Source organism: Pectinophora gossypiella, chromosome 15 (assembly GCF_024362695.1).
Source record: "Pectinophora gossypiella chromosome 15, ilPecGoss1.1, whole genome shotgun sequence".
Classification (NCBI taxonomy): Eukaryota; Metazoa; Arthropoda; class Insecta; order Lepidoptera; family Gelechiidae; genus Pectinophora; species Pectinophora gossypiella.
The window spans coordinates 8,204,390-8,229,710 of NC_065418.1; the positions used below are offsets into that span (position 1 = coordinate 8,204,390).

At 36.5% G+C, this 25,321-nt stretch overlaps 3 protein-coding genes and 1 long non-coding RNA gene across 7 annotated transcripts; 1 reads left to right on the forward strand and 3 right to left on the reverse strand.

The window, feature by feature from the left end:
* Nucleotides 1-5: 5 nt before the first annotated feature.
* Nucleotides 6-4,288, reverse strand: LOC126372963 (nonsense-mediated mRNA decay factor SMG9-like). The gene is made up of 8 exons (XM_050018891.1): nt 4,198-4,288; nt 3,884-4,118; nt 3,447-3,581; nt 2,919-3,185; nt 2,203-2,422; nt 1,338-1,520; nt 866-1,032; nt 6-401 (listed from the first exon to the last, which is right to left on the reverse strand). Exons 1-8 carry the CDS (start codon nt 4,231-4,233, stop codon nt 199-201), a joined length of 1,446 nt encoding a protein of 481 aa, XP_049874848.1. The 5' UTR covers nt 4,234-4,288; the 3' UTR covers nt 6-198.
* A 427-nt stretch (nt 4,289-4,715) lies between these two features.
* Nucleotides 4,716-7,204, reverse strand: LOC126372993 (uncharacterized). The gene is made up of 3 exons (XR_007567245.1): nt 6,753-7,204; nt 6,075-6,114; nt 4,716-5,908 (listed from the first exon to the last, which is right to left on the reverse strand). It is a non-coding gene; the product is annotated as an uncharacterized LOC126372993 (long non-coding RNA).
* Nucleotides 7,205-8,127: 923 nt separating this feature from the next.
* LOC126372970 (uncharacterized) lies at nt 8,128-20,015 on the forward strand. 2 transcript variants are annotated; one of them, XM_050018901.1, is made up of 6 exons: nt 8,128-8,444; nt 9,223-9,371; nt 9,760-9,780; nt 10,847-10,925; nt 13,039-13,248; nt 14,329-20,015. In XM_050018901.1, the coding sequence occupies exons 1-6, from the start codon at nt 8,148-8,150 to the stop codon at nt 14,422-14,424; spliced, it is 852 nt and encodes a 283-aa protein (XP_049874858.1). In that variant the 5' UTR covers nt 8,128-8,147; the 3' UTR covers nt 14,425-20,015. The 2 variants fall into 2 exon arrangements, with proteins under 2 accessions (XP_049874858.1, XP_049874859.1); XM_050018902.1 differs by lacking the exon at nt 9,760-9,780.
* On the reverse strand, nt 20,005-24,599 carry LOC126372979 (general odorant-binding protein 19d-like). 3 transcript variants are annotated; one of them, XM_050018912.1, is made up of 5 exons: nt 24,259-24,599; nt 23,066-23,233; nt 21,493-21,610; nt 20,894-20,979; nt 20,005-20,118 (listed from the first exon to the last, which is right to left on the reverse strand). In XM_050018912.1, the coding sequence occupies exons 1-5, from the start codon at nt 24,370-24,372 to the stop codon at nt 20,095-20,097; spliced, it is 510 nt and encodes a 169-aa protein (XP_049874869.1). In that variant the 5' UTR covers nt 24,373-24,599; the 3' UTR covers nt 20,005-20,094. The 3 variants fall into 3 exon arrangements, with proteins under 3 accessions (XP_049874869.1, XP_049874871.1, XP_049874870.1); XM_050018914.1 differs by lacking the exon at nt 24,259-24,599 and adding an exon at nt 23,830-23,967; XM_050018913.1 differs by lacking the exon at nt 24,259-24,599 and adding an exon at nt 23,659-23,807.
* Between the last annotated feature and the right edge of the window lie 722 nt (nt 24,600-25,321).

Genomic DNA, 25,321 nt, shown 5'->3' on the forward strand with positions numbered 1-25,321 from the left:
CATCGTAGTTTCAAATACCTTTATTGGGTCCAATAACCAATGACAGTCAATTCCTTATGTATAATAATATAGCATTACTCGGCAGTTGATTAAGAATAAAATATCTCGACTGTAATTGCGTTATCATTTGTACACCTGCTCCGTTATCTGCAGGTGTGTAATCTAGGCAAGTTAGTCCTGATAGGGCGCTTGATGAGTTCACGGTAAAAACCTCTCATATTCCATGAAGAATGTGCACTTCTTTATGGTTTCCCAAGCCTTGTTGCAGTAGTGGAACCAGCCACGCTCGGAGAGGTTGGCAACATTTGTGATCTGATGCCTGTTTACGCCTAGCACCATCCAACGCAAGCGTTTGGCTAATTGTTCGAACGACGGATGTCCTCGATAGATTTCTCGGTTATCTGCAAAGGATTGTGAAATCAATTTATGTAACATTCTATACACAGGTGCAGGTGTGATTTGACAAGTGTGAGTAATCTGTACCTATACGAGAGATACAATAGCAGTCTGATATTATTATAACGGGGCCTATTGACAGAGCACAACGTATTTTTTTGCAAAAGAGAAAATAGCAAAAGTAAACTTGTGCTGGGTTGTTTTTTAATGAATTGTTATACTTATTCCAATGGAGACTATAGACATGAGTCCTTAAACATTTTAAATCTCAGGGGGAGAAGAGGTCTGTATATCAGTGGGATGTGTATAGGCTGTATGATTCTTTTTAACTAGTTTTCCGAAATTTTCCTTTTTATTCTTTTTTCTATTTTATTTTTCTTTTTTCTCGATATCGCTCTTAATGCGTAACCAAGAGAAAGGGGAATTCATAATTATAATTATAATGATAGATATTATATATCATAATTACCATAGTCATCATAGATTTCTGGCAGCAGGAACAGATTGATGGGTGAGCCGCAAGCATCATTGCTGTAGTTTTTACAAACCTTATCCACATTCAATCCGTTCTTGTTTGAGTCACTGTACATGTACATTCCGGAGTTAAGTTGCAGGTTGGACCTTTGGAAGGCTTTTCTGTAAAAATGTTTTTTGATGTGGATTATTTAGGATACCACATCCGGAAAAATAAACAAAGATAAAACTTTTGTTCGGTAGTGGGACAATATTTGAATAATAAATGTGCTGTGGAGCAGTGTGGTGGAGTATGCCCATCCATAGCCCCTCCAGTCGATTGAGGGCGGGCCTGTGCCCAGTAGTGGGACATTTATTGGCTGTTTATGTCATGTAAATCTCATTCACACCCAGTCAGCATGCTCCCATAGCATTTTAAAATTTGGAATTGTTCCTGGGTGTGTGGTCTTATGGATCCTATAACGCACCTATAGAGTTCCTGCATAGTCCTAACAGCTTCCGGCGTATAATCCTCAAGTTGACACCTGTTATGAAGAAGCAGTAAGTGGGGATGGCTTTCTCCAGTGTTCGTGGACTCTGACCCTTCCTGGGCGGCCGGTGTGCTTGACGCGGACAACGACGGCTTCAGCATCTCTGCTGTTTGGATATATCTGTAATTTTTAATACATAATACATATATTATAAGGGTTTCGCCACAGAATGGTGTTGAATCGAGCAACCAGGACTAAAACTAGCTGCATCTCTTTCTTGCCCGTATTGTAAGTGAAGGACGGCAACGATTTAAGAGACTCCGTCCAAAGAGGCACCAATGTCTCTTTCTTAAAAGGTTCCTTTTACAAGTCTCGTGGGTCCCTTTCACATAGTTAACTCGCAAATAAACTGACTGATGAGCTATTTGTAGTGTTATAATGACTAGAGACAGGTTCAAAGGAAATAAATAGCGTTACGAATTGGATGTCTAAATGGGGGTAAAACTATACATACCTATAAGGCCGGTCGCACTTTGCTTGTAATTTCGTACGAATTCTAGTCGTGCGTATATTGACTCTGGTCCAGTGTACGCGTGCTTCTATAGTGCTTGGAAGGTTGCTATTGATCTTGCATGAACGTTTGTAAGTGCACGTAGGGTGTACGTATTACACGAATACGCACGTATTCGTATGAAAACGCGTCCAAAGCGCGGCCAGCCTAAGGGTATTCCTGTCAAGTGTCAACATTAATAACAGGAAATATGAAGAAGAAAGAGTCGTGATAGATGACAGACAAGCGTTAGCTAGGACAGTAGTGAGTGTGAGAGACAACTGTTTAGAAAAAATAATTAAAGAAAGTAACCTTATGAAGTTGTAGTCAGCAAACCAGTCCTGTACAGTTATGAGTATGTGGCATATCGCCATCAGGTAGGAAGCCACTTGCAGGCAGTCGACGGTGACCACATTCGCACTCCTCGCCGTGATTGGGTTCGCGTTGGACTCGTCAATAAGCGACGACGGAGACCACAGCGCTTGACAGTCTAGCAGTATGACGCGATCGTTTGTTATGTACATGTCTACACCTGGAAATGTTATGGGGTGAATAGGTAATAATGATAGTAAAAATTAGGTAGTTACTTGAGTTTAGGTATATGTGCTTGGCTAATAAATTGGAAAATATGAGAATCATTTGGTTGTTTTATAACTGTGCTGAATCAACATGTGAGTGATGAGATCACTAAATTAATCACTAATCATTAGTGAATACCTTTTAGAGATATTTCTATCTCTAACCCGAAAATGAAAAATCTGACTACTTTAATCTGTGGTGAAAGAAAGAACAATAACAAGAAGAATAATTTTATTTACCTACCTACTTTCTTTGAACTTAAATGAAATATTTTAAGGGAGGCCTTTACCCAGTGGGATCAGATACATAGTATAAAAGATCACACCTACTTCCTGTTAGGGTAGGCAGACCACGGAATTCCATCTACTACAATCTTGACACACCACTCTCACTTCTTTCACTCTCAGATAGGAGTGGAAAACGATAAAATAAAAAGTGTGACTTCTCACCTTTTGTACAATGAACTCCTCTTTCAATTTGCTCAATATCCTGCATTTTAAACTTGAATGGACTGCCACTTTTCCCTTTTTTTTCTTCTACATCCCTGGCAAAATCTAAATTCTCCATTTGGCTTTCTAAAGCCCCAATATCATTGCTTTCATATGTGATCTCCGCAGGTAACTCATGGGACCGAAGTATTTCAGAGCAGAGCTCCGATGTGTGAGAGTTTTGCGCAATGAGGTTAAGTATCATTGATTTTCCCACTCCCTGGGTACCTGGAACATTTGAAACAAATGAAAATTATAAGATTTTTTCAGTTTCAGCACATAATATATATATCATAAATGATACAGAAAATACAAAATATGTGTTAGATTCAGAGTAGATGTATGATTCGGAGTATGATTAGCTTATTTTTTTTTATTATCGAGACTACTTTTTGGATTGATTGATTGACCTATTTGATTTATTATTAGGTATCAACCGAAACAATCTGGGACAACATTTAATTTTAAAGATATAAGGATAATACCTACCTATGATCCCAACAACTAAATAATTGGTGCTGGAGTCATGGAGGAACTCAAGTGCCGCATTATTGAACTCAAAATTTTCATCAAGAAGTTTTATAGGTTCTGTCATTTGCTTCAACGGTGGTACTGGTTTTGACTCTGGGTGAAAACACACAGTAATAATTATTAGTATCAATTAGTATAATTGTAGAAGTTACACATTGACTTACAAAACAGAATATTGTTCTATTAAAAAAAAAACAAATATTATCTTTATTCAGTAGGTTTTTTCATTCAATTTTTACATAACAAACATTTCATCCGTCTAAAACTACTAACTATTATTGACAAAGGACTGCTAATCTGATTACCAATTAGGAAGTAAATAATAATAATTAAATTTATAACATGTGTAACTGAAAATTGTTTGCTAAATGTTCATGTATGGAATTCGTGCCCACCTGAATGCTTCTTTTCCTTGTTCTCATTTTGAGCGATTTTACTTATATGAGGACCATCACTTTCAGAGGTACTCTTCACGTTCTTGGGACTCTGAGGGCGGTCCTCTTTAGGCGCACTCTGTTCTCTGGTCTTCAGGATTATAGTAGGCTGAATTTCTTGCTTTTCCTTTGATGGTTCTTTAGAAGCTTCTCGGTCAGACTTCAAGATAACTGGACGTCTAGGAGTGGTAGACTCCTGAAAAAATAGAAAATCCTTCATGATTGATTACACAATTCGCCTAATGTAAAAGTGGAAGAGGGTAGAAATACATTACCTTTGACATAAAAACCTTTTTCTTTTTGTCTGCCATATTAAAATTAACATAAAAATTGTTTGTTTTGTTTACGTATTATTTAGAGGTTAAAATTTTTTTTTTTTTTGTTTTGGTTTTCCCCGAAGGGTAAGGCAAAGGGAACTATGCCCATACAGCCATGTCTGACGTATTTTTTTTCTTGATGATTAATGAAATGATGAAAGGTGATGATGATGAAACCTAAGCCCCCACCCTCGGAGTAGACTCCTACTCCGAACCCCAAACGAATTAACTCAAAAGTCCGCATAAACTTTTGAGTTATGAAGCGGCTTCCTGACACGAAGCGAAAATAGGCAGATACACTTTGTTTATTGAATACTCCAATATAATAACACTCGCGAATGTCTTCCGACTAACTTAATGCGATCATTAACCACAAAAACACCACTTCGTATTAATTATTTAGATTACTCAATGAAGAAAGCAACTGTCCCGTTCCCGTTTCCCGCCAAAAAGCCTAGAGGTTAAAAAGCCTCAGAACAATAACTAAAGCATAGAAGGAAGGCTAAAATAGCAACAGAACTCTATAATTCTGCTCTACTTTATCTTACGGAACCGGCGTAATGTTAGACAAAGACGCATATACAAAAATTGTTTCGTAATTTCGTAGGTTGTCACAAGTTTTTCATTGCCTAGTGTTGGGTTTCACTTTACTAATATGTCGATAAAATTAAATTTACTTACAATTAATGTCGATAAATTTTTTTTACAAGATTTCTTTTTGTAGGATGCAATTATCTTCTTCTTGATGAAAGGAGACTCTGTCTCTGATAGGTAAGTATCTAACCATTTTTGGATTATATTGTCTGGTTTATATTAGTTTGGAGCTGCAGCTCACATTCAGGAAGGAAAGAAAATAGCCAACTGTTATCGTTTCATCGGTAAGTATTTTGTAATATTCGAATTTATTTATGATGTCATCCGCCGTGCACTGGTGTCGATCGACGTGCCGTGCAAATTGGAACCGCCGGGTCTAAGCCGCACAGACGGTAAGAGGCCCGATGGGCTCACGCCATAGACATAGAAAAGAGTATGGACTGGAAATACCTACAGAAAAAACGTGCCACTCTGTAAACATAAAATGGCGGTCTTTACTAGGGCTACAAGCTGTTTCAATACTAGGATTACCATACTCGTACCTACTAGATATAGCATTATACTTAAAAAAAATACGGCATACAAGTATTCATAAGAGAACAGAAAGGGAAAGTAAAAGGTAGGTAGGTGGTGTACTGTATCTTTCGTGTAAAACTTGTAAGTATTGTATGTTGTGTGCAATAAAGTATATTTGTATTTGTAAAGGAAGGTTTAGTCAAGATTTATCTAAGTCGCTTACACAAATCTATAACATTCATTACATTCTTTATTGGGCGCAGTTCGTATCAACCTGGAGTGTTGGAGTAGGAGTAAATAAGAACAGGAGGTAAAATGAAATATAAATTAGATCGTAAATCTGTTCATTAGCAAGTATTTATTTTACACGTTATTAATTATGTACATTATATTTACAATAAATACAAATTTATTAATTTCTAAACAGTGTCAATTTGTTTAGAAACTGTCTTTGTGACACCCTGTCACATTGACTTTTTTTTTCATTAAGTCGTTTGATCTTGAGGCGTGACTTGTTCAGCTTTTCTTTTAAATTTTTCATCTCGTCTTCTTGAACTGACTGAAATAAAGTTTAATAATAATGTTAAAATAGTGTATGTACAAAATAATCTATAAAAATAAAAGTAAAATATATCTGATTTAAGTGCATTGTGCAGCTGGTTGAATTATACACTCTATATATGTATATCATGATAAAAATATAAAAAGAAAATTATTTGATATACCTTTTCATGTAAATCCAGTCGACACTTTTGGATTTAATATCTGAAATCAAAGATAATAATCATTTACTTATATAAAACGTGTACAACTCATAATTGTTTAGACATAAAACAACTACAGACTTAGTATATACTAAGTTTATTAAGTACATAATAATATGTAGTTGAATGATAGATAATATAAACGTGTTGTGATAACATGATACAAATATCTTATCTATCTAGCCAGCAGTGAGATGATGCAGGCTAGGCTGAAATTTAAATATAAATTTAAACACCATTTCATCTGTCTGATCTATAATGTTCAATGTAGGAATAGCATCGTCTCGAAGACGCCTCCACTTTGAATTAGGAACACACATAAATGAATCCGCAGTAAAATGTTTCGAGCAAATACGGCTGTACTTATTTGGAATCCAATTTCGTCTATTAATGCGAATTATCCATTCTTTCTCTTTGTTATCGTCTACAGGAAATCTAAAAATTAAAAGTATCGATAATTTTAGTACATCACTATGGACAATCAACATAACCTCAAATCAATTCCGTATTCATCGATGAAACGTATAATATAATGGATATCTCAAATATTTTATGCTACAAATCTATTCAGCAAAACATATTACTTTCCTAAAATTGTTCAGCAGTTCACATTTCACTAGAAAATTACAAAAAAATTACCGATGAAACGACAGAAGTTGTTGGCTATTTTCTTTTCTTCCTGAATGTGAGCTGCAGCCCCATACCACACAAGACATAATGTCACAGAGTCGAGACACTCAATTATTTGATATAAATAAAAGTTTCTTTCCATTTATTTGGAAAAATATTGTTAAATTATCACTTAAAACAATCTGAACACAAGACACTCGTAAACAAAGTTCACGCGACCGTGTCAAATAGTTCGGTAAATATAAGTAAAATCTTCTTATGTATGTTACTATGTATTTGGCCGAATTAAAATGAGTCCAATAGGTCCAAATGACATTTCATGTTGTGACAACCTCGGAAAAAATGAAGCAAAGAGCGAATCATTTGTCCTTTTCTCACTCATAGTTTGTGTCGTAAGCTAGAAGAGAGCCGGTTTATAGTTTCTGAATTCTTATTTTAGCCTTCCTTCTATGCTTTAGTTATTGTTCTGAGTAAAAAGCTTTGTTAAAAAGAGACTACATTTCACTTTTTTTTTACTGTATGTTGGCAAAGGCTGAAAATGAAACTGTTCTTTTTTTGTTTACGATTACTTCGTAATTTGTTTAAAGCTAAACGTTGTGATGGTATATCCTTTTGATTTCGTGTTAGAAATGTTATCATGCATGGATGATTGTTATATGTAAAAACCACAGGTATTAAAAACGCTGAAAAGAATGATTTTATGTTCTTCTTGAAGAAAATTTAAACTAGGGATAAAAGTGTTTAAAAATACATATGAATAGTGATAGATGGAAGTAATAAACATGGAAGTGCAACTATTATTGGTATACAATAATAAAATGCGTACAACGTATTTTATTTATTATTTTAAGAGTGAAGAATTTATTGGCTTAAGGATGCTTTTCCAGGCCAGAAAATTAAAAAATATTGCTTTTTTTTTTGTTTTTGACATTTGACAGCTGTCCGTCGTGTCGTTTTAGAGTGATTTTGGATTAGGCTTTTTGGCGGGAGGCGGGAACGGGACAGTTGCTTTCTTCATTGAATGATCTAAATAATTAATACGAAGTGGTGTTTTGTGGTTAATGATCGCATTAAGTTAGTCGGAAGACATTCGCGAGTGTTATTATATTGGAGTATTCAATAAACAAAGTGTATCTGCCTATTTTCGCTTCGTGTCAGGAAGCCGCTTCATAACTCAAAAGTTTATGCGGACTTTTGAGTTAATTCGTTTGGGGTTCGGAGTAGGAGTCTACTCCGAGGGTGGGGGCTTAGGTTTCATCATCATCACCTTTCATCATTTCATTAATCATCAAGAAAAAAAATACGTCAGACATGGCTGTATGGGCATAGTTCCCTTTGCCTTACCCTTCGGGGAAAACCAAACCAAAAAAAAAAAAAATGATTTTGGATTATTTTATCAAGAAAATGGACGGATCGTATTGTCTTCATTTTGTATTTATTTTATTAGGTGTAGTTTCATTCTCTGTAAAAGCTCAAGATGTGTGCGTGCAGAAGACCGCATGTAGTTGCGAGTTTTCCAATGGCACCGGTATTGACTTATCGGAATCAGCTAAATCATCCTTTTTTACTACGCAAATATACGAATTAAGAGAAAACAATACGCAATATGAGCTTGCCACTTATTACTATCATCCGTGCTTTGATGTTCTGCCTAAAGTCAATACTACTGTACCTGGTAGTACTTGTAACATCCCACTGTCGGTAAGTTAATTTTCTACTACACCTTCCATTATAGTAGACCAATGGTATTTATTGAGCAATTCGAAGTTTCCTGTTAGATTCCCCGCTATATAACCGTATTAGCGTAGAAACAATGTTGAAACAACAACCATGTTTTACTCAAATTTGCAAATTTTGTTGTTTGGACAGATGGAAATAGTTGTCTGGTTATGTAAACTGAATTATATTGCTACATGATTAAATGTTACTTTAATGTTGATTGTGTAGCATAGATAATTAGTATTTTTTATTATGTTGTGTACCCCTCAGTTATGAAGTTTACTGCATTACTGCATCATATAATTATACTCCACACCAGTTTTCCTGCATTATGGTACTATATGTCCACATAATAAAAGCTTGGTGTGAGCTGAAATCCCTGGAATACATATATTTTAGGTCATGTTTGGTTATTCCATAACATTGCAGAAATAAACATTATGCAGTAAGGGGTTAAGATCTTGTTCTGGTGGTAATTTTTAGTATTTTTTGCTTTATTCAATTTTCCTCATATCACATAATTAATATGTATTTTTTTCCTTAAATAATGTATAAATTAAAATACATAAACAAATACATTCCATTCAACAAGTGTAACAACACATCGAGGCAAAGTCCCCAGAATACTGGGCAGGTTACCTCTCTGCACAGCCAAACTGACCCTTTGAGCAAAATAACTGCCAGCGTTAGGGTGGGAACTTGCCTCAATGAGGCGAGCTGAAATTGTCATAAATTGACACATGACATGACTTCTTTTCAGATTTGCAGACATGCAAACATTATGAAACCAGATGGGAATGTAACCGGGACATTTAAGTATGTAGAAGGCCCCTATGAATACATGGGAAGTTCAAACTTCACGAAGATGAGTCCTGACGGTCATTCCATTGAATTTGCTAATGGCCCATCGTAAGTATACTTGTATATTTTTTAAAAATTACTATTCTAATTTACTAATGTCAGTAATTTTAAAATGTATTACAGGTTGAAGCCTAATATCCTATTAAAGTGTTCTTGAGTTGTGGTTTATCTATTATAAGATAAAATATTTTATGTAGGTATCTCCTGTGCACAATTTTAATAAAGAAATCTATGTAATGATAATCGTTTTGGGAACCTAAAAATTGTGTAAAAATGTAATTAATAACTGAATAAAACGAAAATAAATATTTCAAATAATATTACATCAGTTTTTTATTATTAGGTAGGTGTTGTAAATAGTGAAATAAACATGTTTGTATTTATTTAATAAGGAATTAACTAACACTAACATTATTTTCTGTTTTAATGGCAACAGACTTGGGAAGGATACTAATGTGTGAGTACTTGGGTTTAACTACTACATATCTGTTTCTAAAATGGTGTTATTTTATTGTTATGTAATATTTCATGTATTTGTAGCTTTTTTACAGTTTATCTATTTAAATTATATTTAGTATCTATGCCTATAAATTTGTGTTGGTAGGCACATTTGTTAATTTAATATCTAGGTAATATTTTTATTGTAAAATTGTTGTCACAAAAGGTAATGTAATATATAATTTACGTAAATGTCTTTTGGCTTTCACAACTGGAATCCAAACTGGGTTGACTGCTTCAAAACAGGTTTTATAGCATCTACTAATGTGTATAAATTAGTAAAGCATTATACCTTATTTGTACTAGTCAAAAGATATTTTAAAATGAAAGCCAATGAAAGTATTTTCTATTGTAAATATTAATATACATTGGCTACATACTTCTGATAATATTAGCAGATAGGTTAATGCTTCTTTCGTCAATATAAATCGGCGCCTCTAAAATTAATATAACAATCAAACAGAGTAGGTGAATCAACATTATATGCTTCAGATAACTTTCTTCATTGATAAGGATAATTATGATGTCCTTTTAACCGTTATAAGGGTTAAAATGCCATCATAAGTTTCTACCTAAGTCATTAAAAATATAGAATTGAGAACCTTCTCCTTTTTTGAAGTCGGTAAAAATACCTACTTAGATAAAAAAATAACGTACGAAGAAATGACGCAAAGCGAATGTCAAATGTTTTTAAATTAATAAAACATACACCTAAAAATATTAAATAGCTAGGTATATAAACAATTTATTTAGATAATAATATAATACAAGTATAATGAAGCAATAAATATTATATGGTAGGGCTGTCTTGTTGTATTGTATTGTTTAAACAATCATGTTCTGTATGCTATCTGGGGGTATTAGTAGCTCAGTTTCCATCTTGACACACAGAATCCTGTGATTGGCTAAAATTTCAAAGAAGTGACAAACATTGTCAGGTTCAACCAATCATAGGGTAGCTGTCAAAATTGAAGCTGAGTTACACAATTAGGCCACTGATTTCATTTTTTAATTTAATTTTCCAGGTCTTCAATAATGTTGCTAGTATGTGCTGAGACAGATGACAGGCTTGACGTATATTCAGCGGAAGATCCAAGAAAAATTGTAAGTTGTTTATGAATGCTAACATAAACATATTGTTGGAATTGACTGTCTTATATTGCTAAGGAAGTGGGTATCGGAATTGGAAGAAAACTCACTAAGTTCAAGGGAAAACGAATTTATTTTTTACGCACGCGGTGCGGCACTTATACTGAGCTACAGGGTATAACTCCCGGCAAACTTCTTGAGCATCGAGTGTCGTAGTGGGGGAAAGTTCGCGCACGTAGGTACACTTCCGTGCAAAAGAAATGAACTTTTGATTATTTTCTTAACTTCATTAAAAAAAACAATTATTATATTATTTAATTATGTAAATAAAACTAAACTTATATTATTAATATTTTATAAAAAACTAATCGTCAGGTAAGTATGATATTCCTTCCATGAGGTTGAAACCAGCAAAACCAGAGCTAGTGCTATGTTTTGGATCTGTAGACATAGAACTACATATGTACACGACATATGTGTTGTCTTAAAACTAATATAATTAATAACAATGGAAATAAAGTTAAAGAAAAACTGTTGAAATAAAACACATCACTGTTTAAAAATAGTAAGTAAACCAATTTCTAAAACAAGATTTAGGCCGGTCACATACATTCGGAGTTCCGTTTCGGAGTTTCGATTCGAAATATCGATTCGTAATATCGAACGCATTAAATCCATACAACATCTATGAATCAACCACATACTTACAGTTTTTTTCCGTTCGAAATTTAATCTGATTGGGAATTCCGTATGATGGCCTATGCTTGCCATTGCATTCCGAACGGAGATAAGCGTATGTGTGTGATATATTAACGGAATCCCGAAACAATATTTCGAATCGAAGTTCCGAGGCGGAGTTCCGAATGTATGTGACCGGCCATAATGAAGCGATGGCATGCCAGGACAAACCCAAGACGGTTTATTGGTATGTCTGCATTATTCCATTTATATGTACATTTTTTTTGGTTAAATAAAAAAAAAAAACTCGTGCTAGTAACTAATTCTTAAACTTAAACAAATGAGCAATAATAAAAAAAAACTAACAAAAGAGTAATAACAAAAATGTGACAGTTTCACTGCACGCAAGTGTATTTGGGAGTCAAAGGGACGAAGACAGAGCGCGCGGGGGACGTATCGACTGATCTACCAATAGCCGGTCGATGCGGGACTCACCCGCCCCCGCGCCTCGTACCGCACCACCAAAGAGTTCTAAAATTCGGTTGTGCACAGTCAAGGGCGATGCTCAAGAAGTTTGCCGGGACCTATACAACTACGAGTCACCGTCATACACTGCTGGGCACACCGTCATTTCACTTTATTTCGCACTTTACGCGTCACTTGGACACTGCACGGCGCACTAACACTTGCACAAGGCACTGCTGTTACTGATTTTACGATGACGTTCGAGAACCCTCTGGTTGCGGAGCTCGTTTTCGTGATGTGACGTAGTCAATCCGTCATAATATAATATAATACACCTTACATAGTCACCGTGGTACACCGGCTTGCTCGGCCTAACGGCCTCCGTGGTCTAGTGGTTTGAGCGTTGGGCTCACGATCCGGAGGTCCCGGGTTCAAATCCCGGTGAGGACATATCACAAAAATCACTTTATGATCCCTAGTTTGCTTAGGACATTACAGGCTGATCACCTGATTGTCCGAAAATAACATGATCCGTACTTCGGAAAGCACGTTAAGCCGTTGGTCCCGGCTACTATTTACCGATGTAAGTAAGTAATCGTTACATGAACCATGTCAGGGGCCTTTGGCGGCTCAATAATAATCCTGATACCAGGGTTGATGGGGTGGGTAATCCACTTCACAACCCACACGATAGAAGACCGACGGTTCGAACCCCGGTACTAGACTTGCACTAATGAGTTATTCATTTATCTTAAGTGCAATTTTCACTAACTGGCTCGACTATTATAGACTACGATACGTCTCACCCATCTATCACGTTGGTTTAACGATAGTACAGTGAGTTGTGGGTAAGTAAAGTACCCACAGATGAACAAAGTAGTTCGTCTTGCGATGGATGTACCTCTACCTCAATAGCCGTGAGCTTATGTGAAACCTTGCAATTATGTATAAGTATTTTCAATTGATTATGTTTTATAATTTCCAGGTGTTGTCGTTCTACTCGAGAAACGCGTGTCTCAGGCAAATCGACGAAGTGGGACGGTCGACGGGCTCCACATTGTTGATCATATTCTTCTCCTTCGTGGTTTTCTACCTCGTCCTCGGAGTTTGCACTAAGAAATTCCTGATGGGAGCGACAGGCGTAGAGGTGGTGCCGAACTTGGCGTTCTGGTCGGATCTACCGAATCTTGTCAAAGTGAGTGATATCTAAAACTGAAGAATTAACCTGAAGACATGGAAAATTATCTTTGATAAAACGGTTGAGTTGCTGTGGGTTGAGAAGCTCGGTGGCGCAGCGGTTAACGCGTTAGGTCTGCGATTGAACCTAAGCAACTTTCGTAACCACAAAAAAATAAAAATAAAAAAAAGTTTTCATCTCGAGCTACTCCGTGCTTCGGAAGGCACGTTAAGCCGTTGGTCCCGGCTGCATTAGCAGTCGTTAATAACCATGAATCCGCACTGGGCCCGCGTGACGGTTTAAGTCCCGATCTCCCTATCCATCCATAGGGAAGGCCCGTGCCCCAGCAGTGGGGACGTTAATGGGCTGATGATGAAAAACTGTTGATATTTATAGCGATGATAAGGTTAATCGAACATCTCCATACTCCATTAAGTTTAAAAATTAGCCCGAAATAATCCATGCAAAGTTGCCTTCGTAATGCACGCGATGTTTTGAGAACTTGTCCAATGCATATGTGTGATGATACCGACGGAAATGTTTATATTGTCAATTTATCATGTAGTACATTGTTAACTTGCCTTTTATGATTTTATTGCAATCCTTTGATACGGTAAGGCAATACAGGTGTTGATTCGGGCAACCACCAACTTAATTTGACAGGATTAAACTTAGCTCTATCTCTTTCTTGCACTTATTGTACGTGAAGGATGGCACTCGTTTAAGAGCTGGCAAATTAAAATTGGGTTAAGTTTTGTGTCCATTGGCATTTTTCTGCATTAACTTCACAATTGATATTCATAACTTAATCATGTTTACTTTCCCACTGTAACTTTCTAGATTCTTCCTTCACACAATGCTGCTTAAAACAAATTTATTATTAGCTAGGTAGCGTACTGTACCTCTTTTTTCTATTTGTTAAAGTGTAGAATTGTGCTTCTTCCATTTGCAGGTGATTGTTCTATATGTATTGTTTTAAAATATTTCTTGTATGTGTGTGTGCAGTTAAGAATATTTGCAACTACATCTGCAACAAAAAGCTTTTGAATTAAATTGTGTACAATAAAGTGTGTTACATTGTATGTTTACGATTTCTAGGACGGTTGGGCGTTTACATTGAACGGATTCAAGCTTCCCGCTCGAGGCGCCGGGCCGACCACCTCTCCCGACCCTAACAGCTATGACAGCATATAACATCAGAGGGAGGACACCATCTCTGAAGGGCAGTTAGTCCTAATCGAATAGTCCATGTCATTTGCGCCTCAGATCAAGAACACTATTAGATACTGCGTCGATTCTATCAAACAAGTAAGTGTAACAGTGTAATTTCTTCAAGACAAATTGGCTCAATGTTTTCAGCTGTGCTAGCCATTTTACTAATTAACTTCTTGTCTGCCGGAACGTGGATCTCGATACAATGTAAAATTATATTGTGTCTGGTATCTCGATAGATTAGAGGTTAAAATGCATTCTTGCGTTGTACGTTTGACTATCATCTTATGTCATGAATAGTGTTAATGTTGTTGAATGGCTATATACAACAGCTATATGTATACATACATAAATATATATCTATAAATTGTATATAATTTTTTCAAGTGGGATAGGGATGGGATTTTTTTTAGTTTTTTGATAATCATTTAAAGTAGTAAGAACGCAAAGTCCTGTGCCTGGAAATCTCGGCTTTGGGCGCTTAAACTTATAACCAAAAATTAGTTAAAGTGACTTTTTTTAAAAACGCAGTAAATATTGTTTCTCTTCGACAACTTAGCGTGGACTGTTCTTGATCTGAATTTGCAAGGCGTTATTGTACACGTTTTGGCATGTGTAACGCAGAACATTTTACTATTTATTATATTTTTTTGATCAAATTGGTAATTATTAGGGAAAATTATATTCAATAAGCATAACATTGAAGCTTTTTATCTCCACTATCGATGCCGGATACAATTTATTTGTGAAATATTCTGCGTTACCATTTTATATTAGGCTTAAGATAAAATCGAATGTCTTACCACCGATGTAGCGTGTTTGTGGGTTGGTTAATATTGAACTTTTTCGCTTGCCATATAGCAGTAAATCGTTTTTGAATAAATCGCTGCGTTGGTGGTAAGTTTTTGTGACAAATTGCGCAAATAATGCACTCTGTTAAACGTTGCGCTACTGGATAGAATGGTATACGCCTTTTGCAAATACATATTTATTTTACCCTCTCTTGTCTCTAGGAATTATCCTAGAATTGTTATCAAATTGCTCCAGGTAAGTCTAAAAATCTTTGATTCGCCGTGTCACAAAATTAATCTCATAAAGATATCGGTCGGTAAATACAAGAAAATATGATTTACTACGCTCGGTACATATTCGGTGGCGTGGCGTTTTATTAATAAGTACATTTTTACATAATATTTAATAATATGTTGAGAGTATTAATATAAGAGTCTGTATCATAATAATACACTTTTTGTCTATGCTTATACTCTTAGGGTGGTCGCGCACTGGTAATCCAGGTCTAAAGGTAGGTTCCCACTGAAGTAAATGTGCAATAGAACGAGAGAGAAGTCGCTTTGTCGCTCTCTCCTTCGCAGTGATTGGTTGATTCAGTACGCTTCCCTACGCTTCGCCTCAGTGGAAACCCGCCCTAAGACCATTGGGCTCGGAGACCAGTCTGATATACATAAGTCGTTGCATCTAGTCCGCAAGACAAAATCTCTGTTGTATATAACGTCTGGATTGTGCACCCAGTAATGTTAATGGACTATGGCCTACAAAGACCGCCCTTTAAAATATACTAATTGTTTATACTATACGGGGTAACTAGTGTCTTTGCACACTCACTAGAACGACCATTACTACCTCTGTGAATGTAGTATGATTCCAATTTCAAAATTCGCCTGCCCCTCACAGCTCAAGTTGGGAACTGAGGCCACATTAAATTCAATTCATTTAATGTCATAATTTAAGCATATAGTAAGTGCGCAATGTCAAGAAATATTAAATGCAGACCTTCACCTCAATAGGGTAGTTACCAACTAGTCAAATCAGTTATTTTTACTAAACGTGAAAACACGATATAACTATGAATTTGTATCGAAAAGTAACCTGTGACGTCATAGAAAAACGTGACAAAATGACGCACTTATTATTACATTTTTCTTTATTAAAATTCATAAATAATGTAATTAGAAAAAAGAAAACGTTTTTGTCACCCTTAGACCTGTCTTTATTTAGTAATCAGAATTTCATAATTTATCTTTGACCTTGGAAACTACCAATTATATCAAATTCCTAGCTGAATACTCTTTCCAACTTTGGCAAACTCTATTACAATAATGCGTCGTACTATTACGCAGTTTGCTATCCAAATATAACGAATACATAATATTGAATTTATATCATACTTTTTAAACTTGATAGAGTAAGAATACGCGGTGCAATCATAAGTGCAATACAATAATATTGACATATTATTCGTCAATGGGTTGATGACCCGCTTTTAATTCAGTGGCTTAAGCGTTGGAAAGATGAGTTATGTTACGCCTTTTCACCTAAGGTCGCACCTGAACTTATTGACTAGGATTGGCTTGAGACGGTTGAAAACTATATCTAAACCACGAACACAAAATTGTGTTATAATGGCGCTAATTCCAGTAAACACCATCTAATTTATTTCAAGTTATATCTGTCATTTTCTTATCCGCCGAAAAGGAAAGGGACGGGTAATCGACAGGCATAAAATTTACGGAACACACGACAATTATAGGCCGAAAAAAACTTCTTAAAATTTTATATTGGCCAATAATTCGAGAATTAAGTTGACAGCACACGTAAAAGGGGTTGCATATCCGCGGTATGTCTTATATGTAATTCATTTTAAAATTATGAGTTGTCAGTTTCCCGTCCCTTTCCTTTTCGGTGGATAAGAAAATGCCGGGTATAACTTAAAATAAAATTAGGAGGTGTCTGCAGGAATCGGGGCCTATATTGCCCTACGCCTTTTATGATTGAATTATAATGTATTTGCGTCCATATATGCGACTTAAGCCAGTCCCGTGTCTATAAGTGTGTCTCTAATACGGCTTGCCAACATGAAAATAAACCTAAGAGTAAACAACTAAAAGTACATCAAAGTACATCGATTCATAAAACACTATCATTATATATTTTGCTTACTTATACTTTGGATAGTATTGTAATGTATTAGTCTTAGAGTTAATTACGTTAAGAAGGTTCTGTATAAAGCAATACATTTATTGATATAGGTTGTTGATTTTGTAAACTTTTATTTTATATTCACCCATGTGTGTTTTTTTCACTTATTTTTTTATTATTAGGAGTATGTAGGTTCACAACTTTTATAGAAGCTCAAGCTATATTGTATTTTGTATATGATTATTTATCATGTAACTTTGTCTTCAAGTGTGCCAACCATAATATTATTCATAAAATATTTAGTTCTGATGACGTAAGATAAACCTTATGGTATCAAAAGTTCAATGCACTTTGGCTATGATATTATACTCAATATACCCAATGCATAATATTTTTCGTAACATTATTACTTTTAACATATCTTAAAAAGCTTTTAAAATAGATACTTACGAATTTATCGGACCAATTTTTGTTTATTTTTTAAATCAATCAGTTTAATTTGTAAATTAAGTAATAACCAAAAAAGACAGCATAATAATGGAAAGTACTGATCAAATGTGTAATAATTGTAGTTTAAAAATTCTTAAATTGTACATTGGTGCTGATTCCAGTACGCACCATCTAATTTTATTTTAAGTTATACCCGTCATACCTGACAAAAGGACATTTAAACAATTTTATGTATGCTAATAATTCGGTCGATATCGGCGAGATGCCTCTTTTATTCGCTCGGGTTATTCATTCATTTTAAAATCAACAATTGTCAATCATCCGTCCCTTTTCTTTTCGGCAGATAAGAAAATGACGGGTATAACTTAAAATAAAGTTAGGATGTGTCTGCAGGAATCTAGGCCATTGTGCTAAAAATTAAAGCTAAATTTAAGATTGTACAATTTCATGCAAATAACTTCAGTTTATAATATTTTTGTATTTAAACAGAATGCCAATGCAAGAACAACGTGGCACAAATAATAAAATACTAAATAAAGTGTAGAGAGAGACTGTTTGGAATCTCTTGTGTGCAATGTATGTTTATTATTGTTATTATATTAGTCACTAGTCACCGTTCTTCATTTATTAGTCTCATTAATCACGTATTTTTTATCACACTGTTGTTTTCTTAGAGGTATTTAATATTTGCGAAAGTCTGTTCATTTTTTACTTTTTGTAGGTACCTTAAACTGTGTGATGGTAGCAGGAGCGGATCCAGCTTGAGCGCAACCAGGTCGCAGACAACCTGCCTCCGTAGAGAATTATATAAAATTGCAGTGGCCATCCTAACTTTTTTTTTTGTAACGAAGGGGAAATCCTCATGGATACCTCGCCACCCGGGGGAGCGATGAGGTTATGTCGGACCCTTACCGACTAAAACCACTCCGATGACCCTCTGCTGCGCATGTCGGGAAGCTCCGGGATCTCTAACGAACGCACCGGTGCTTCCCTCGCGCTTGCTATTAATAGCGCGTCCCGGGGTAGATCCCCACCCTTACGCCATCCCGCTTTTACAGGAACGCGAGGCCATGTCACATTTCCGTCCTTCCCGGAGACCGTGTGATGAGCGGTTAGGGCCCCCGCCCTTACCACTCACGATCCCCAGTGTCCCCTTTCGGTCGCCTCTTACGACAGGCAGGGGGTACCGTAGCCCTATTCTTACGCCCGGAACTACAGAATCTAACCCAACCTGTCGCCCATGGGCCGGTCAAGACCCCCTCCACTGGATCCGCTCATGAATGGTAGCATCCAAGATCGCCCCATTTATAGCTCTATTGTAGTAAACTGAAAAGATAAACACTCAAAGCTGCTAAACTAACCCGCCAGCGGCTGTGGCACTGATCCGTTGGATTTTTTTTTAAATAAAGGGTCATTCGCAATGGAAATATAGATACAATGCCTGTTTTATGGTTCCATTACTGTGTGTGTACCTATTCATTCAACTGGAAGAAAAGGTTATGTATGGAACGCATCATCAAGCTACTTCAGTGCGATTTGGTGGAAACATTTACAGTGAAAAAACAAAGTTAATCACACCTGACAGACAAATGTAACAAAAACTCATACCTAATGGTCATTTCCTCTTGATGATGATTGGGCTTCATTATGTCACCCACACTGATTGTTGTGCACAAATTGTCCAGTAGTTGCGGCCAATGGCGTTCATCAAAAAGACACCAAGAACGCATCGAGAATAATTCTCGATCATGAGAGGATCATGATCAGAAGTCATGATGAAACACTACACACTTTCACGCTTGTCATCCAATGTTGTTTACAATTATAGCTTGTTTTTTATTTTATAATATATTTTTGAAATTTGTTTAAGTAGACATACCTACTAAGTGTGTTTTATCAAATACACTTATAAACATTTTATAGAAAATAAGTTTTAAAGTGTAATTGACGATGTTTCGAGTATACAAAAAGTGTGTTGGCTACAAAATGAAACTGTGTGTATATTTTGATAAAGAAATATCATAATACTTACTTGTAAAAATAATTAAAAATATATCGTACATATTTTTTGTAACATGTAACGTGTATTGAAAAGGATATTTTGAACACTAATCAATGTTTTTAGAAATATTTTCGCGAGTATTTTCTAAGATTATAAATTGAATAAACTGATAATAATTTTATAATTGTTTTATTGCGTATCCTAACATACTTAGTATATTATGTAAACTTAAGTCGAACTATGTGGAGCGCAGTTGTTCTGGTTTACATTATTAGCGGAATACCAAACTGAAAAAGGAGAGAAACAAAATAAGTTAGTTTTTTATTATAATATTACTTACTAACTATCGAAAAACATTTTATTTTTCCTATTTAACTTACTACTTACTTAAATTATTTTATAAGAAAAAATATCCCGATAATTATAATATTTGGTAAAAAAATATCCCGGTACCGGATACAGTTATCATGCTGTTTTCACTAACACATTTGGCTTAACTATTATAGACGGCGCGCGATACGGCTCACAACTTACGTACCAACCTATTACGTTGGTCTTACAGAAAGCTCAAAAGAAAGAGGCGTGGGTGGGTACACAGTTCATGGATGTAGGTACTTCTGACTGCCTCAATGGGGATACAGTCGTGACTTATGTAAAGAAAATATCAAAATTCGATATCTGTTTTAAAACGTGTCTGCTATGTATACATTGGAGCAATCTATACTGTGGAAACAAAATGCGATCACACGCGTAGGTAAGCATACTACAGCGTGCCGCCAGGTGTGTTCAACCCTTATTACCAGTGACGGTCTTAGAAAAATATTTAGGTGGTGCGACAACTCAAAGTGGCACCTCTCAGCCCATTAAAATACAATTTTTTTCTATTAATTTACAGCCACCCGGTATGAGTTTTATGTGGCCGTAATCTAACCCGATGAAGTTTTATTTGCGGCCAGGGTGAACCAGTCTTGGTTGATTTTGCCCCCCCCCCCCCCCCCCTCATTTCGGCGCCCGGTGCGGTGGGACACCTCGCACCGCCCTAGGGCCGCCACTGCTTATTACCTTGGGAGCATTTTCAGTCATACAAGTAGTCAGCAGTGCTGCTCTCTGGCATCCTTTTTCACCGTCTGTCACAGGTTCGTCGTCCACTAGAAATAAATATGTAGGTAAGTTAGGTAAAATGTACAAATACTTTAAAAAATCTAAATTGTTTACTTTACTTTAGGGATTTTTTCCCACTGATAGTCACAAACCTCTCAGTCAACAGGAGCGGGGCTTCAACAAAACCGATTTCTTTCAACTAATTTCTACATAAACAGCCTATATACGTCCCCACTGCTGGGCACAGGCCTCCCCTCAATCAACCGGAGGGTGTATGGAGCATACTCCACCACGCTGCTCCAATGCGGGTTGGTGGAGGTGTTTTTACGGCTAATAGCCGGGACCAACGGTTTAACGTGCCCTCTGAAGCACGGAATCATCTGACTTTTTCGGACAATCAGGTGATTCAAGCCTGAAAAGAACTAATAGGGTAGAAATTTACACCACACATTTTTTCCTGGATTGAAACTAGCTTAATCACATCCAAATGTGATTTATCAAAAAGGCCTGTTCCTGGTTTTTCTAAGTATAGGGGGCAGCGTTATGTAAATCATGCAGACCTTTCTTGCAAAGCTGGAAAAGTTTCTTGGAGTTGTCAATCTTGGCTGGCTCGTCTGTATGTTCTTTTTCCACCATAGCATTAGCGGCCTCTATGTCGAACATGCCCTTGTCATTTATCTGAAATATTGCAATGTATGTAGACACAATACAGAACTCGTCATTGCTCCTGTAAAACAAGAAATAATAAACTAGAACAAGGCATTTTCAAGAAATTTTTCCCAGGCAACCTTAAAGTTGAGGAATCGTCAATATTTAGAATCACGTGAGACTCGAACAATGAATTTGACTTTATTGAATTAATGTTTGGATCATAATATAGTACAATCACGTCAGTCCTGGATTTAGGCCGTTTAATGGCAAGACTGGCGGCTTTTAAATGGGATTGGGCTGGACATGTTTGTCGCATGTACCCTGAGCGGTGGGCACGGATCGTCACGCATTGGGTGCCTCATGACGGGTACAGGCGCCGCGGTAGACCTCGAAAGAGATGGCGTGACGACTTGGATGCTTGTCGGAGGGACTGGCCGGAGTACGCACAGGACCGCGAAAAATGGAAAGAGGAATGGGAGGCCTTTGCCCAGCAGTGGGATCTTGTAGGCTAGATTAGACTAGAATGGCAAGACTCGCCTCCTATAAATGTAGCAGGCGAGGAGAGGGTATTCTGTAGAAGTCTGCCTACTCCTTCGGAGATACAGGCGTGAAGTATCACGCACGTATATAAACTAAACATAACACAGTACTCTGTAACACAGAGACACAGAGTACTGTGTTATGTTTAGTTTATGTTCAATCACGATAACCCGAATCCGTATTCTGACATTGTTTATTACGAACACCATAATTATCTGCCATAATCTCCTTTATGATCTGCTTAGATATGACCTTTGTATGCCGTATTATGAAATTGTACGTAGGTAGGTAAACTGTATTAGTCATGTTGGGAAACAGTGCATCTTTGAAGACAAATGCCCCAAATAAATACAGGATGTTAGTGACAACATTGTGGGGTTGTTTATTATTTTTCGTACACTCCCCGAACAGCGAACAGAGTATACGTACAGTCATGAGCAATATAATGTACCCACTTTAGGACTCTGTCGCACTAACATATTCGACATTTAGTGAGACTTACAGTTCAAATTGTCAAAAAAGTTAATGTGACATGGTACCAAAGTGTACATATTAATGCTCATGACCGTACTTACAATATAAATATAAACACGGACCCACGATTTTGTCCCTTTTGCCGTCGAGACTTCGGGTGTGTGGTGCTCGGCGGCCAAGGATTTTATTCGTATTTTGGGGAGGCGCTTGAGGGACCGCGGTAGTGACCTCCGCGCTAGCTCGTTCCTGGTTCAACAGGTTTCCTTGGCAATAGTGCGCGGTAACGCGGCCAGTATAATGGGCACCTTTGAACCAGGTACGAGAGGGGGCGGTATTTTAGACTGACTAGTGTTTGTGTAATAATTTGAAATGTTTTAATTATTCGTAATTTTAAGTGACAAATTGTATAAATTAATAATATCCCATAATAAATATAATGATTCACCATATAAATATTCAACAACTTACCCAATTAGCTTTCCTATAAACACAGGCTAGTAGACACTTAGCGTTCTCATTGTCCGGTATCTTATGTTCGTGCAGTAACGTCATGTCTTCAGGAGTTATAGGGTTCTCGTTGTTACATTCTATTGCGAGCCCTATGAACCATTTCCTGATCTCTGCTTCGCTCTTTGCCTGAAAAGAGATGTTATCATTTTCTAGTAATGTTTATGCTTATTTAACGAGAACGATCCGTCTGCTAGAGCGATGTGGAAGAGAAGTACCTACGAAGAAGGCAGACCCCACCATCAGATGGGAATAATAAATGCCAAGGAGAGAGAGAGAGTGTGTAAGTAATACTTATTTGATCTTATGCTACTATGCATGCATAAGAGTGGGAAGGCACTATAAAATGTTGCTAGGATCGTTCATATTGTATGCTAAATAAAATAAATTAACAGATGTACATTTTGAGAGAGTGACGAAAAAATTTGTTAGGTGGTAAAAGTCACCTTTCTGAAGTTCGGTAGTAGGTACACCTAAATGTAATAAACCATAAAGGGTCATATATCTGTCCTAAAATACAAGCCAGAAATGATTAATTTAGTACAATTACCTACCGCATCAGTATGATTAATCGCAGGTGGTTTTAGAGAAGTAACATTTGCTGGTTCTTTGTCCATCTTATATTCGTAATAGATCTCTCTAACACATATCTAGAATAGTTATGAAGAAGCTGTAGGATGATTTTATATGCTGTAATATATCAACTTGTGAGTAAATATACTTACATAACAAACCCCAATAAAGCAAACACACAGAAACAATTTTAAAACCGAAATCATTTTACTCAGTTTCTCTAAACAAGACTAGTTTTCAAATCTATATTTCCCTTTTATATATCGTAATTTTAGAACATAATTGCAACATTTACGATTAATGACTTTTATATTTATGAAACAATATTTGAAACACAAGTTGTTATTAGTTTCGATTCGCTGGTTTGATCTGAAGGACGCCAATTAGCTATGTTGCCTCCATATAAATTGATGTTTTGTAAAATACCACAGTACAATGTTCAAATGAGATAAAAATAACAAAATAGGATATTCACAGTAAGTATATGCCTTAGCAATTTAGGGTGATTATGTTATTGAAAATAATGTGTTCATTACCTAGGTAGTCTAGGTATCGACTTCTGTTTTTTATTACTAACTTACGATCTGGATGTCTCGGTTCAGTTCCCCAGTTCCCGATGGGTTCATTGTTGTCTGACTATCCTTTATTTGGCCTTGCATGATTTCGTGCTTCGGAAAGCACGTTAAGCCGTTCATCCCGGCTACTGGCCGAAATATCTCCACCTATTCGCATTGGAGCAGCGTGGTGGAATATGCTCGATAGTGCTTCCGGCGATTCAGGAGAGGTCTGTGTGTGCCTAGTAAAGGGACGTATTAGGGTGATTATGTTAAGATATATTTATACCTATATATGAGGAGCTCGGTGGCGCAGCGGTTAACGCGCTCGGTCTGCGATTGGTGAAGTTAAGCAACTTTCGCAAAGGCCGGTCATAGGATGGGTGACCACAAAAAAAAAGTTTTCATCTAGAGCTCCTCCGTGCTTCGGAAGGCACGTTAAGCCGTTGGTCCCGGCTGCATTAGCAGTCGTTAATAACCACCAATCCGCACTGGGCCCGCGTGGTGGTTTAAGGCCCGATCTCCCTATTCATCCATAGGGAAGGCCCGTGCCCCAGCAGTGGGGACGTTAATGGGCTGGTGATGATATTTATACCTATATCGATAATGAACACTTATGTTTTGTTACAAAGAGGGGACGTTCTAAAACAAGAGGGTATACAATAAATGATGAGCGTAATGATGACAAATCTTTTGTCAGCCACCAGCGGCTGGCTTTACCTATTATGTTTTTTTGGTGAAAACCTGTAATTGGCTATTTGTTTGTATTTTTGAATCTAAATTGTATTGTCTTGTAAGCTGTTGGTTTTCCAAATACTTAATAAATAAATAAATTGAAGATCTGAATAGATTTGAGACCGAATCATCTTAAACAACGAGAATAGAGCGCATGAAATTCATATTAAGTACTTAATTATGTCCCTATATCCAGAAATGTGCAGCATAAATCCATTATCTGCTAAAAGTACCACCTTATCAATCTTGTGTAAGTCCAACGCATTTGGGTGAATCTCAAAATTTCAAGTTTGGTGGCGAAATTTCATATTATTTTTTCGTGAAAAATTGGGTTCCGACATGAAAAAGATCCAAA